General features: G+C 52.2%; 1 protein-coding gene across 1 annotated transcript in view; it reads left to right on the forward strand.

Annotated features, from left to right (window-relative positions):
* Positions 1-267: 267 nt before the first annotated feature.
* Positions 268-15,116, forward strand: part of Bace2 (beta-secretase 2) — a 56,994-nt gene continuing 42,145 nt past the window's right edge. Inside the window, exon 1 of the mRNA XM_042687327.1 lies at positions 268-570. Within this exon, the coding sequence (XP_042543261.1) occupies positions 268-570 (303 nt within the window). The remainder of the gene's footprint in view (positions 571-15,116) is intronic.

Below are 15,116 nucleotides of genomic sequence, written 5' to 3' on the forward strand. Positions count from 1 at the left end.
GCCCTGACCTCGGCTGCGGGGCGGGCACCGGGGGCGGCGGGGCGGACCGCGCCCGCCACGGAGGCGGCGCCCAGAACTTGCTCAACTTGGCGGCGAGCACTGGGGCGGCGCCAGCGGTGCCGCCGCCGCCTCCTCCTCCTCCGCTCCTCCGCCCCGCGTCCTCCGCCCGGCCGCACCGCCAGCCCGCAGCGCAGCCCCGCACAGCCCCGCAACCCCGCGGAGCCCTGCCCCCGCGCCGGCCGGGCGCGCGCCGGGCCCCCCGCGGGCATGGGCGCGCTGGCCGGGGCGCTGCTGCTGCCGCTGCTGCCGCTGCTGGCCCAGTGGCTCCCGCGCGCCGCCCCGGCGCGGGGCCCCGCGCCCTTCACGCTGCCGCTCCAGGTGGCCTCGGCCGCCGGCCCCGCGGCGTCGCCCGGCCCCGGGACCTCCGCCCGGCCCCGCGCGGACGGCCTGGCGCTCGCCCTGGAGCCCGCCGGCGCCGCCGCCAACTTCCTGGCCATGGTGGACAACCTGCAGGGGGACTCGGGCCGCGGGTATTACCTGGAGATGCGGGTCGGGACGCCGCCGCAGAGGGTAAGTAGGGTGCGCGCCGCGCCCCAGTGCGCCCTGCGCCCCGCGCGCGGTGCGGGGAGCCCCGCGTCCCCGTGCGCCCTGAGCCCCGCGCCCGGTGCGGGGAGCCCCGCGCCCCCGTGCGCCCTGCGCCCCCGTGCGCCCTGAGCTCCGCGCCCGGTGCGCCCTGAACTCCGCGCCCGGTGCGGGGAGCCCCGCGCCCCCGTGCGCCCTGCGCTCTCCTGCACCTGCGCGCTCCATGAGGACGCCCCGGAGCAGCCCTCCGCGGGAGCGGCGGGACCAGAGCGGGCGGGGAAAGGGGGACACCCGCGTTTGGGGGGCGCCGCGAGGGCGGCCCCTATCCCGGCGCGCCCCAGAGGTGTGCGCGCCGGTGTTTGGGAACTTGTGAGTCCCCCAGCGCCCAGGGAGGCTGCCCCCCGCCGTGAGTAACACGCCTTCAGCCTGATTTCGGGGTACTTAGGTTCTTGAGCGAGATCCTGATAGACGGGGGTGGGAGGGAATCACCCCGCCGTCACCCCCACGTTCCCACCTCGCCTCCGTGCCTGCCCCCTCCCCCCCCCCCCCCCCCCCCCCCCGCCGCCTGCCTCCTCCACTGGACAGGGCCCAGGGCCCCTTCCCCTGGAGTCCTGCCAGGCCCCGGCCCCGTCAGGCTGCCGGGCAAACCTGCACCCGGTGAGCCGCCGCAGAATAAAAGGCCACCCCACGGCTTTCCTTTTCTCAATGACAGAGTTCGTTCTATTAACACTTTGCAGCCATGTGTGTTCCAGACATAGTAATCTAAAAGGGAGGGGGGAGGGCAGAGAGACCCGAGCGGGAGCGCCTGGAGTGGCGCTCACCCTCTCCACGTCCCCTTTGAAGTCAGATGATTTTCTCGGGGCTGGGATACACTGTGTGAAGACCCTTTACTTTCCTGTTCCACGTCGTGGTTCTGTGTTCATCCTGTTGTGATTGGCCGCAAATAGAACACACTCATGACTTTCCTATCTCGTCATTACTCAAGGCTTCATGAGGAAAACACATGTCATGCTCATCTCTCTAAAAAAAAACTGCTGAATAATTTCTGCAGTTAATTAGCTTTATTTTTGTTTTTAAAAAACTTCAAAAATGTATTATTCTGCTCAAAGCCTTGGCCCTGGTGGCTGTTGGAGAATCCTCGTGAGCCAACCACAAGGGTGGTTTGGCTGGAGAGCAGAGGAATGCCAGCCTGGGTCAGCTGGGAAAATGAGCAGGTGCCTGAGCTGGGGGCCACGTTGAGCACACGTGCTAGTAGGGAGAGCAGGTCGAGTGGGGAGTGAACCAGCTCCCTTCAGGAGACTGCAAAGACCAGAGGGAGAAGCTGGGAACTTTTCAGGGCAGGCCTGGAGTGCTGCTCCCCTGGGGATACCTGTGCTTGTACAAATAAAGGCTCACATTGATTTCGACCTTTCCAAAAGAAAGAAGGGTCTTCTCTATTGCGATGAAGTAGATCTGATAGGGAGAAAGCCTTGAAGCTCATCTTCTGCAGGAAAGAGGGAGAGAGAGAGAGAGATGCCTCGTGGCAGAGGGAAATAAATCTCCAAAAAAAGCTTTTATAACTAATAGCTTGCCTTTGTTAATTAATTCAGCGACCTTTGCTTTCAGGATGATGAAGTCTAATTAATTTAATCAACAGGAATGCATGGAGTACCTACGCTCAGATCTTTACCATAGCCAAGAAAACAGTTCGTTTAAGGTCATTTCTCTGTCAAACAGTAGTTTGTTTCCAAGGAAGGCTGCTTTAAACAGCCAGATGATGAGACGGCAAGCTGGCTGGACAGACCAGCTGCTCTGTGACAGAGCCCACCCCTCAGACCTTCGGCATGCCACGGTAAACCTTCGGCGTTGGTGAGAACATGACCTAACAGTGCAGTGACTTTTGAACTCCAGCCAGAGTCATTCTCTAGTCCCTGCTGATTCACCAGAGCCTAAAATAAAAATTACTTAGGTGGAGAGAAAAACAGAATTGTCGATTCAAGGAATAAATAACCAAGACTTTTATTCCCTTAGGAGTTCATGGTCATAGTATCTTAGGACACCATGTGTGGCCCACAGAGCATGGGGGTGGGGTGGGCATGTGGTTCAAGTATATTTTGTCTCTCAGAATTGCCCTCCACCTCTCCTCCTGTGGTTGGTTCTTCGGTACATTTGACAGATGCAAAAACTGAAGCCTGGAAGGATTGAATGCCTTTTCAGGGCTGCAGGGCAGCACAGAGGCAGAGGAAAATGGATACCCCTCATTCCCGTCCCCCTCCCGTTTCCCCCTTACCCCACAACCAGGACCCCAGAACCGATGTTCTCCACCCACTGGACACATACATGTTCTTTCCCTCCCATACCTCCTATTTCTAGTCTTTGATTTTGGCTTCAAATGTTTCTTTCCCACCAGAGTTCCTTGAGTCCTACATCCCAGGGGTGTTGATGTATGAATGACCACAACTGGACTCTCCCTGCTCTCCCTCCCCCTTTTCCTCCTCCCCTTTTTCCTCCTCCCCCTTTTCCTCCTCCCCCTTTTCCTCCTCCCCCTTTTCCTCCTCCTCCTCATTCATTTCTCTTAGAGCAGTCTTTAAGGAACAAGTTAGTGGGTCCAGAAAAGCACTCCAGAGAAACTGAGCAACAGGCTTGAAAAGAGCCAGAGCCCTGAAAATCTCCACTCCTATGGGAGAGTCAGCAGGTGGGAAGTGTGCTTACTGCCTGAGTGTTTCCATCAAGAGCCCAGGGTTCATTGTTCTGCCCAGCCAGCCACAGGAGGAGGCCAGGGCTGAGGCCCAGCAGCCTGAGTACGAGGAGCAGAGGGAGCGGGGCAGCAGCAGCACGTTGGCATGGAGATGAGAGAGTTACACACTGACACCATTATGTGACTTCTTTCTAGTGGCAGAGCCGTCATCTGCTAGAGCCATGCAATTTGGCTGTATTAATAATAATGGCATTCTAAAGTGATTATAATTATAGCAATCTCCATTATTACAAAACACTTTCATGCTAATACAATAAACCCAACTGTAAGGCAGGAAAGGTCTGCAGCCATATATTCTAGAGTGGATTTTAAAAAGTCTTTGGGGCCAGACGCTGGTGGTCCATGCCTGAAATCCGAGCTACTCAGGAGGCCAAGATTTAAGGATCTAGGTTCAAAGCCAGCTTGGTCAGGAAAATCTGTGAGACTCTTATCTCCAAGCAGCCATCAAAAAGGTGTAAGTAGAACTGTGGCTTTAGTGGTAGAGCACTAACTTTGAGCACAAATGCTCAGGTACAGTGCCTAGGCGATGGGTTCAAGCCCCAGTACCAACACACACACACACACACACACAGAGGATGATAGAAAAGAAATGAAGGAAGGAATGAAGCAGGGAGGGAGAAAGGAAGGAAAAGAGAAGAAAAATGACAAGAAAAACTAAAGCCACCACTTATTTGCCACTGGCTCCTCCAGGAGAAAAGAAGCAGCTCATATCTTTAATGAAAGAATTTCCACAGAGGGCGTGGGCAGCATGAAGGGAGCTCTAGGCAGGACAGAGCAGGGAAGCCGTTGAAACTTCTGTACATGTTTACAAGCTGTTCCATTGGATCCTACCCTTTATCACTCCCTTCTCCCTCCCCAAAACAGCTTTCATGCTTCTCTTTTCTTTCCTTCCTTCTTTCTTTCCTTCTTTTTTTCTTTCCTTCTTTCTTTCCTTCTTTCCCTCTTTCTTTCTTTCCTTCTTTCTTTCTTTCTTGGTCATGGGTCTTGAGCTCTGGGCCTGAGCGCTGTCCCTCAGCTCTTCAGCTCAAGGCGAGTGCTCTACCACTTGAGCTACAGCGCCACTTCTGGTTTTCTGGTGGTTTATTGGACATAAGAGTCTCACAGACTTTCCTGCCTGGGCTGGCTTTAACTCGATCCCTCAGATCTCAGCCTCCTGATTAGCTAGGATTACAGACGTGAGCCACTGGTGCCCGGCTCATGGTTCTCTTTTCATTGCAAACCATTGATTTTTGACTGTACTCATCCTCATTCATCCTCCTTGTTAGCCAACCCCTTCCCATTTTTAATTACTAGTAACTTCAATTTGGAGTTCAAGTGTAATGTTCATTAGAAGCAGTGAGCAAAGGGTGGCTTTGGTTTTAGGGCTGTATTAATCAGGAGCCTGTAGCAAGGTAATGCCATTGGAGGGAGACGAAGAGAGGAAAGGAAAGGAGGAGGAACGGGAAAGGAAGGGGAAGACTTCCCATGCTTTTCTGTGCTCGTGTTTGTTTCCTCAGCTGAGAGTGGTTGTGTGAACTCTGACCTGTCTCTCTTGTTCTAGAACCGCTGCTCAAATCTGCCTGTCATGCACACTCACAGATCAGTACTATTACGGCCTATGGCTGGTAAACACCTGTGTTGGGGAGGACACGTGGGCAGACGCAGGCATCGCCCACCACTCTTCTTTCGTATGTGGAAGTTCCTCTGTGGCTTTCCTCCTGCTGCGCCCGCTGTCCTGATCGGCTCCCTGGGTCACAGATGGGTCAGCTAACCTGTTTTCCTAGGCCAGCTGCCAGTTCTTCCAGAAATGGTTGCTGGCCCTGCTAGCTAAAACCCAAAGGGAAACGGAAAGGCTAGGGGCTACATCTTGTCTGTTTTCTGTTGTGAGGAACATAATACCACAGAGTGAGCAAATGGTAGAGATTTACCTTGGCTCGTAGTTCTGATTGGTGTTGGCAGAATTCCAAGGCATCCAATGGCCAGAGGCCTCGCCAAACTGGCTTTTGTTGAAGACCAGTTCTCAAGATAACTCCTTAACCTAGTAATTGTGTGTGTGTGTGAGTGAGTGAGTATGTGCGCATGCGCAGGCCCCTGTACTCAAGGCTTGACCACTGTCCCTTAGCTTTTTCATTGGCACTCTACCACTTGAGCCACAGCTCCATTTCTGGCTCTTTCTTTTTCCTCATTAGGCTTTCCTGCCCAGGCTAGCTTCGAACCATGATCCTCGGCTCTCAATTGCCTGAGTATTTAGGATTACAGGCATGAGCCACCAGTGCCTGGCATACACTATTCATCTCAATCACATGCATAGCTTAATCCATTTCTGATTGCAGATCCCTAATTCCATCTTAATGATCCTGCCATCTTCTAACAGGGATTAAATTTCAACAGGAATTTGTCCGGGACAGTTAGACTGCAGCACGGCCATAATGACAATGAGGGGTGGGGGATTGGAGGTTGGCTGAGGCTGCGGCAGGGAGTCAGAGCTGATGGGCGCGTTGCCCTGGCCCTGTGGAATCTGACGGCATGCTTTGGGATTTGTCTTGTGTCTGGACCATTCTGGTGGAGCCTCGCTGGCTGGATGCAGGTCTGCCCTGGCTGGAAGCAGTGGCTGGGGACTCTTGATCCTGGACACAGACAACAGTGTACACAGATCCCAGAAGGACAGGGTGATTCCAGCCAGCATGAGTCTCTTTTTACTTATTGTTAAATTTTAATTTATCTATTTGTTATACCAGCACTGGGGCTCGAACTCAGGGCCTGAGTGTTATCGCTTAGCTTTTTTTCCACTCAAGGCTGATGCTCTACCACTTTCCACATTTGGGTGATTCATTGGAAACATGAGTCTCATAGATTTTCCTGCCCAGGCTGACTTTGAACCCTAGTCCTCAGAACTCAGCCTCCTGGGTAGCTAGGATTACAGGTAGGAGCCTTCAGCACCTGGCCTGAGTACCTTTTGTGTGTGTGTGTGTGTGTGTGTGTGTGTGTGTGTGTGTGAGTTGTAGGGCTGGAACTCAGGGCCTGGGCGCTGTCCCTGAGCTTTTTCGCTTGAGGCTAATGCTCTACCACTTGTAGCCACAGCACCACTTCCTGTTTTCTGGTCGTTAACTGGAGATAAGAGTGTATGGACTTTCCTGCCCAGGCTGGCTTTGAACTGTGATCCTCAGACCTCAGCCTCCCTAAATAGCTAGGATGACAGGCATAAGCCACTGGCACCTGGCCTGAATGCCCTTTTATAACTAGCAGCGGGACTTCTGCCTTGTTCTGGCACGCTGGATGTCTACCTGGGCTTCCTCCTCCTCCATTCACCCTGCCCTCTGCCCAGCCCTGGCAGGACACAGGCTCCTTGTGGAAAACAGAACACCTGAGAGACAGGTGGGCAGTCCGTCTTGGACCCTGTGACGTCTCTGGCCGTGAATGCACACTTGCGGGTGGAATGTGAGAAAGGCTGTGTGTCATGTGTTCTGCCAGCTCTCCTGACCCCAGCAGCCGCGTGAGGCATGGTGGGATTGGCTAGTATGTGCCTCCTTCATCCCCTCCTGACTCAAAAGGACTATTTGATACTTTGCCTATTGCTACTCAATAACAATGGTCACATTTTCCCTCTTGGACTTCTCAAAAGAAGAAATGTTCTCCTAGTGTAGACACAATCACATTAGAGGGGGAAGTAGTGAGTTTGTTTCTGAGTTACTGCTTGCTGGCTGGATGCATTCAGATTTTGATCGTATGGCCTGTTATATTCTTTTACCCAGCAATTCACAGCCTCAGGACTGGGAAGTGGAAGATGGAGTCCAAGAGGGAAAGCGGGTGAGGCCCAGGGCCAGCCTCCGCATTCCAAGGGGCCATAAAGCGAGAGGAAAGTGCCTTCTTCCATCCGCACTCACCGAGAGTGGCAGCGGGGAGAGAATTTATGCCTGCTGCTGAGCACAGCATCCCACCCCACCTCTCTCCGAAGCAGCACTTGGAAAACAACCTTGGTAGTGTCGGGAGTCAGGCTGTGTGTTCAGGTGAAGCCAGGGCTGTTCCTAGCCTTCTGCAGTGTACAGGACAGTCCCACAGCAAAGCAGAATCTGCCCATGGCAAGAACAGGGCCAGGAGCAAGACATCCTGGGGAGGGCATGGCACGTGAACCAGCCTGGCAGCCTCCGCCCAGAGCACACACAGGGATGGAGACGGTCCAGGAGAAGCACCATGCCTGGGCACACCTGTTGGTCTCCACCATCTCTGCCACCCTGTCTCGTTGCTGGCATGGAAGGCTTCTGCCAGCTGCTCTGCGAGCCCTTGGAAAGGTGGACACCACTTCCAGGTGCGGTGGCTGGGGGTGAAGAGAAGAAAGGATTTCGATCAGGGCTGAACATGCTTCCATTCCTTGAGGTCGCCCTGACTGTCAAGCCTTTGCTAAGCCCTGGTGTGGGGCGGTTAACCACACAGAGATGGTCCCTGTGTGTACACAGTTGGTGTTGTGTCCTTGGTAGGAAGTCAGACTGTAAAGAAAGCAAACAGCACTTTGGAGTTGCACTGTCTGGGAAGGGCTGAGGGAAGAGGGAGATCGAGCCCCTTTAGCGAGGGAGTTGGGGGCAGGAGGAGGCCTCTCTGACCTGACCTGAGACGGCATGGAGTAAAGAAGGGCCTATCTCAACACTGGGGCGGGGTGCTGTGGGGTGAGCCTGGAGCATGAGTCTGTGGGGGGCACTGGTCTGAGTCACCTGCATTAGTGGAGGATCCTCATAATCTGTTGTTACAAGTATGGTTTGGGTTTTATGAACATGAAGGACTTATAAAAAAAAAAGTGTGCAAACATTACACCACTCAGAGGAAGTGTGTATTGGGGAAGGGGGTAAAGGGAGCAGTTAAAGATGACAGCCAAGGAAAATTAAAGTCTGAGTACCGTGGAGGTGGGGCGTGGAGGAGACGTGGGTCAGGAGCATCCTGCCGTGGGCTGTATGAGGCCCTCCATCATTGTGTACCTGACAGGTCAGGTACACAGGAAGCTTCTCGGCAGCTTCTGTGGCCTGTCTTCCTGTAGTGATCCTTTTGCATGGCCCATGACAGATAAAAGGTCCCTGACCCCTGGTTAGACCATTCTGTGCATGGTTCAGTTGTGTCCTTGCTTGGGACCGGGAACGAGGACACACATGCGTGGTTGGCATACGTTAAGCTGGTGTTGGCAGAATGCTGGCAGATGCGGCCTGGGAAGCAGAGCATCACCTCAGCCCTTGAACCACAAAACCAGAGTTATCAAACTGTCCTTTGAAATCCTACCACAGATTTCCACACACCACCACCCCCGCCCCCCCGGCCCCCGGCTAGAGCCCAGTCCTGCGTGCCCCCTGAGTCACGATGCTGTGTGTGGAAAGTGTAAGGCACTGAGCTAGAGAAAATGGTTAGGGGCAAAGGGAGATCATGTTTGAGGTTAAAAACAACCACAGAAAGCTGGTACTGATGGCGCACACCTATCAGCCTAGCTACTCAGGAGCTATGAGCATGAGATCAGAACTGAGATGCAAAGCCAGCCAGGACAAGAGGCCCATGAGACTCTCACCTCCAATTAACACCAAAAAAAAAAAAAAAAAAAGAAGTTTTTAAAAAAATAAGAAGTATTTTTGTACAGTTGGACAATGTGTGTATAAGCTAAGTTAGCACAAAAAAGTAAAGCTAAATAAATGTTTTTAAATTCTTTGTGCTGGTATTAGGACTTGAATTCAGGTCTTTGAGCCCCCCTTAGCTATTTTTGCTCATGGCTGGTGCTCTACCACTTGAGCCAGGCCTCAGCGAAGCTTTCTGGTGGTTAATTGGAGATCAGAGTCTCTCAGACTTCTTCCTGGGCTGTCTTTGAGCCCAAAATCCTTAAAATCTCAGCCTCCTGAGTAGCTGGGATTACAGGCATGAGCCATCAGCACCTGGCTTCAATTTATCAATTTATGAGTCCAGTACATCTTCATCAATGTCATCCAGCACTGTATGTGTAACACCTGCAACTAAATACATTTCCACAAAGCTATTTGGGACATATAATCTTTGTCAAAGATTTCATTTAAGGGTAGAGAAGAAATTGCAGAGTATATCTGAAGGCAGTTTGTGCAGCAAGAGACACTTCTGAAGTGTCTGGTTGTGCAAAACCCTATGGAGAGAAGTATGGAAATATCTAGAAAAAAATCACATGCATTTATTCTTTGATTCAGAAATATGCTTCTCGGAGGTTATGCAAAAGCATTGCTGGGGAAAATGCAGAAAACCATTCGCAAAGCTATTCACTGCTTGCTGCACTACTAGAGCTAGTAACTGGTTAGAAACAAGGCCATATACTGACTGACCAAACCATTGTGGCTAGGCTGGAACCCTGTGGAAATGAACGAGGAGCGGCCTTTAAGTATTGCAAGGCAAGATAGCAAGGTGGAGAAGAGGGGAGACATTATCCAACTCAAAGTTAGGGTGCACATGATCATCCCAGAAGCAACCCCGGGATGTCTACTTTGGCTTTTACCCAGGATAATAAGGAATGCGAGTTGTGTGGATGTGGTGATGTGGGTAGGCAGGTTGGAGCCACCTCCCGGGTGATCTGGTCACCAGAGCCTGTGGCACACCGCGGGTCCAAAGGGGAGGGGCGTCATTCATTCTGCAGCTCAGTGAATGTGACTCAGCTCCCAGGTGTCCTTTGCTTGAAGTCTGTTTCTGGCCTTGGTGTCCAGGCTTTGGCACGCCATCAGTCTGGCTTGTTTTTCCAGAATAAATGTCTGAAAGATGAGTTGGATGTTTTTACTTCCCAGAAAGTGGCAGCTCCAGATCTGCTGACTAGCACTGCCATGGCCAGCGGCCAGCAGGGCTGTGCTAGGACTGCGCTAGGGCTGGGCTGCTTAGCAGACATGGGGAGAAGGGAGAAAAAAAACCACCATTAAGGCAGAGCCCTTTAAGGTGATGCTGTAACACAGCGAGAATCCTGGGCTATGGAGACCCTTGGAAAAGATCTGCAGAGGTTTCTGTGATTTAACTTCCAAGGATGTCAGTTGCTAGCAAAAGCACTCTGTTCATGTATTTGTTTGTTTATTGTGTGTGCTGGTCCCAAGACTTGAAGTCAGGGCCTGGGTGCTATTCTTGAGTTTTTCTGTTCAAGCCTAGCGTGCTGCCTCTTGAGCCACAGCTTCACGTCTGGCTTTTTGATGGATAAGTGGAGATAAAAGTCTCACAGGTTGTGCTGCTGGGGCTTGTGCTGATCCTCATAGCTCAGCCTCCTGAGTAGCTAAAGATGCGTAAGCCACTGGCTGAGCTGTGTCACATAAAGTTCACAGTGTGTGGAGGGAGGATGGGCGTCCATGACAGGATGGGTGGAATGCTCTGAAATGCTTTTCTTGATGAGATCGTTTATCCCCAGGCCTCCAGTCCTTGTCAGGAGGCTTCTGGAGACCCTGGGGAATGACTGGACTCTTGGGATTTCAGAGAGAGAGCCCGTGGCCAGCTGGACTTCATGTGGTCTGTGGCCGTCAGAAAGTTCCTGGGCAGATGCTCAGGGTCAGACATCCATTTGTGCCCTACCCCCAACTTGACCTTAATGGACAGTACACTGCTGCCGTCCACCAGCGCCCTCCCAGAATTAGACGCGACAGTTGCCAAACATAAATATCAACTTCCAGCAATGCCCCCGTGGGGGTGCAGGTGCATCTCACTCCCCTCGCCAAGGAGCTGGGGTGAGCCACATGCCCTTGGCTTTTAGCAGTGCCCACTTCACAGTGATCCCCATGGGAAGGGGCTGCAGCAGGCCGGCCACCCACGCTGCTAGCTCATCCCCTCCGACCCACGGCCTGCCTCTCCAGCGGAAGCCAAGGAAGGGGCGGGGCGGGAGGAGGGAGCATGTGTCTGTGGCCAGCTTATCTGGGTGTCCTGATGGACATGACGTCACCCTACCTTCCACGAGTGCCTGTCCAAGCAGTATGGTGTAGAATCCCTTGGATTGTTCCCTCCTCGCTGCTAATTGCTCTCTTTTTTTTCCTTTTTCTTCTTCTTGTGCCAGTACTAGGGCTTGAGCTCGGGGCCTTACACTCTTCTTGAGTTGTTTTTTGTGTTGTTCTTGTTGGCGTTGTTTTGCTTTGCTTTGCTTCGTTTTTTTCTCAGGGCCAGTCCTCGACTTTGAGTCACAGCTCCACTTTGGGGCTTTTTGGTGGTTAACTGGGAGTAGGAATGTCATGGACTTTTCTGCCTGGCTGGCCTGAAATCACGATCCTCAGCTCTCAGCCTCCTGAGTAGCTAGGATGACTGGCAGGAGCCAGCCATACCTGGCTCTCACCACACTAATTCCTAATACGGTTCGCTTCAGCGTTCCTTTCCTCCAGCCTCTGATGAGTTTAGCAGGACCAGAGTCCAGCAAGTACCTAGACCCCCCACACACACCTGGCTCTCTCCCTGTACCTCCTTCTCTTTACAATGACATGTTCTCTCCACTCTCCTCTTGGCCTTCCCCTGGGCCCTGGAAGGCTCTTTTTCTGTCCTGCCCCTTCAGGCCCAGATGGGGTTGAACCTTCTGGAAGGAATTCTTCAATGGAATTCTCTTGCTGGCTCTGGTCCTGCTTGTGTTTCTCTCCAGGCCTTTGGATTGTCTCCCTTTAGATCTGTTTGTGGGAAATCCACAGAGCTGCAGAAATTTGAAGAAGCGATTAGGCTGAGGCACTTGTAGACAGCTGCTCCACGTCACCCTCTCCCCTCCCTCGGGTTTGACTGAGAGGATGGGTGTCTGCGGGCTCTTGGATTGAGCCGAGCCATGGAGTCATTGGAATCTTAGAGTCTTGGCTCTGTACAATGTCAGCCTGGCCCCTGTCATAAAATTGTGTCCCCTTGAATTCATAAGCAGATATCCTGAAACTCCAGGGCCTCGAGATGTGGCTGTATTTGGAGACTAAGTCTTAAAAGAAAGTGGCAACGCAGAATGAAGTCACTGAGTTCACCCAAATCCAGCCTGCCTGATATCCTGAGAAAAGGAAGAAATCAAGGCACACAGGTGCACCGGGGACTCCCACCCAGAGAACGAACTTGAACTAGGTACAGAGGTGTGTGCTGGTAAGAAAGGCGACCTGCCCCAAACCAGACCTTGAATTTGACCTTGAACTTCTGGCCTCCAGAACAAAGAGAACAGCATTTCCGTTGTTAGAACTCCTGCTCTGTAGCCCTCCCGGTCCACATCCTACCAGGGCCTCCCTGAATGCATGGCTGGACTCTCCCTCAGGTTCTCTCCCTGCTGGGGTTAGTGGGTGTCCCATTCCAGCACTTCTCAGCAGACATTTCCGGTTGCAGGCGTGAGGAGGTGGTGGGCACCTGCCAGGACTTGAGGATTCATTGTCCCTACATCGCCACCTCCCACCTGGCTGTAAGAATCACGTATCTCGTGAACTACCTTGTTCTTCAATGCCTGGAAACACATGTTAATGCCATAGAAACTCACCCAGAGCCCTGCATGTCCCCGGAAGCCACTCAGCGCCCTCACACCCATGGTAGTTTCAAGAGAAACACTTAATAGAGTTAAGCTTATTTGTTTTTCACAAATCAAGACACCTCCACTTGAGGCAGAAGCGTGAGTTTCAGGTGGTTCTGGAAATTATGGCTTGCTTTATCACCAGTTGTCCAAGGCTTGAGGCCATCTAGCTGCCTGCGCTCTGAGCACTTAAAACAAAAAGGATTCGGGTGTTTGGTACACACGCTGGCACTTAAAAGTAGGAGGCTTTCAGCGGTGACTCTGGCTGTCTCGTCTCAGTCTGAGCCGCTCATTGATTTCCAAGCTTGGTGGCCTCTGCAGAAGGGAGAAAAGATGTAAGGAGGAGGTAGCCCAGATCTCTCATTCTGTCCAGGAGCCGAGAGGTGCTACGTGGGCTGGTTAGAAGTGCATTACCGCTCTTCCAACCGTGAAGCTGCACGCTCTTCTGCACATAAATCAGTCCGGCAGCAGCTTGGGTGGTAAAACGTCATTTCCACAACCTACCCTTAATGCCTTCGCTGACAGAAATCTGTCTGGCAGCAGAAGAGATAAAGTTTCAGTTCATTTTGAGCCCCTCCAAACAGTAGTCAATATTCTTCAGACTAGCAAACCCAGCAGTTTCTGAGGCTCAATGATTCAAAGTAAAATTTGATGGTTTGAAGTCTGCAGTTAGGTGCTAACCGTTGGAGACCCTGCTAGATGAATCTGGATGTATTGGAGTGCTGAGAAATCTTTAAGTCTGGGTCAGGGTCTACACAATTTTTAATGTTTGGAGGATTTGGAAAATTTGTAATACAAGTTTCATGATGAATTATTACAAAGGTTTTGATGCTAAGTGATAGGCCAGGATGGTGATCATGGTTGTTGTTTGTGAATGATAGGCCAGGATGGTGATCATGGTTGTTGTTTGTGCATGTCATGGTGGGTCTTATTAGTCAGTGTGTACATGTCTCACGATCACTTAATGCCTAACAACGGAGGTGAGTGCTGAGAGATGTCACACCTGCGTGGGTGGCTTAGTCACTCGACACAAGAAAAGGCATGGTCTCTAGATGGATAAGACACTGCTCAGATAAGACAGCATGCTGTTTACTGCAAACTTGGTACAACTAGCAGTACGCTATAAAGTAACTACGAGAGTAGAGTGTAAGCCAGGCACTGGTGGCTCACGCCTCTAATCCCAGCTACTCAGGAGGCTGAGATCTGAGGATCACAGTTCGAAGCCAACCCAGGCAGGAAAGTCCATGAGACTTTTTGGAAAGCTGTAAGTGGAGCTGTGGTTCAAGTAGTAGAGTATTAGCCTTGAGCAAAATCCTTAGGGAGAGCACAAAGAGAGAAAGAGAGGGATGGGGAGAAGGAGGAAAGAGGGAGGGAGAATATGATGTAAACTTATTGTTTTGGTTTTTCTGGGGGTTTTTTGGTTCTGGTTGTGGAGCCTGAACTCTGGGCCTGGGCACAGTCCCTCAGCTCTTCAGCTCAAGGCTAGCACTTTACCACTTGAGCCACAGTGCCACTTCCAGCTTTTTTTTCCTGCTTATGGGGTGCTGAGGAATCAAACCCAGGACCTCATGCATGCAAGGCAAGTGCTCTACCACCGAGCCACCTTCCCAGCCCCAAACTTATTGTTATATTTGTTATTTAATACTTACACATATATGTACATACATGTACATGTGTGGTGAGATTTTTTTTTTATGCCAACATCACCACAAATGTGTGCTTTCATGGCTACAGTATCACCAGGTTTAGAATTTTTCAGCTCCCATTAAAAACTCACAAGACTCCATCATTGGCCATAACATCATCCTGACCCAAGGCATGGCTGTGGCTGGAGGCCAGATGAGTGGATTATCGCAGAGGCGTGAAGGCTGGTTGTTGATTTCAGATGGAACCTGGAGACAGAGCCAAGATGGCGGAAGGGTGGGAAAGCAAGTCATAGTCTCACGGACCCTCCAGGGGGCGCACTGGCACCCGCCTCCACCCCACTGCTGGGCGTGGCGCCTCTGGGCAGGGCCCTGAGAGCCGAGGAAATCTCGGTGGGTCAGCCGGGAGCAGCCAAGGAAGTAGTAGTCCACTGGAAGTTTCCCGAGTCTTTCATTTGTCCAGGATGGAACCACGGTCCTGGTGTAGGTAGATCCTCAGTAAGTACTTGTTGAGTGTACCTGAGCAGCGGACAACGCTGTGTGCAGATATGCTGAAATCATAACAGGCTAGGGTGCGAGCGACGGCCTGGCGGCTGCTGGGGACCTCTGCCTCAGCAGATGGACGGCGGTCACCGTCCGTCAGTGGTGACAGGTGCAGAGCTGCCCTGTCAGAGTAGCCGGCTGGCTGCGACCTGCTTCCTGGCTGGCCGTCAGTCAC

Source organism: Dipodomys spectabilis, unplaced genomic scaffold, assembly GCF_019054845.1.
Source record: "Dipodomys spectabilis isolate Male_0828 unplaced genomic scaffold, ASM1905484v1 ptg000107l, whole genome shotgun sequence".
NCBI classification, from domain to species: Eukaryota; Metazoa; Chordata; class Mammalia; order Rodentia; family Heteromyidae; genus Dipodomys; species Dipodomys spectabilis.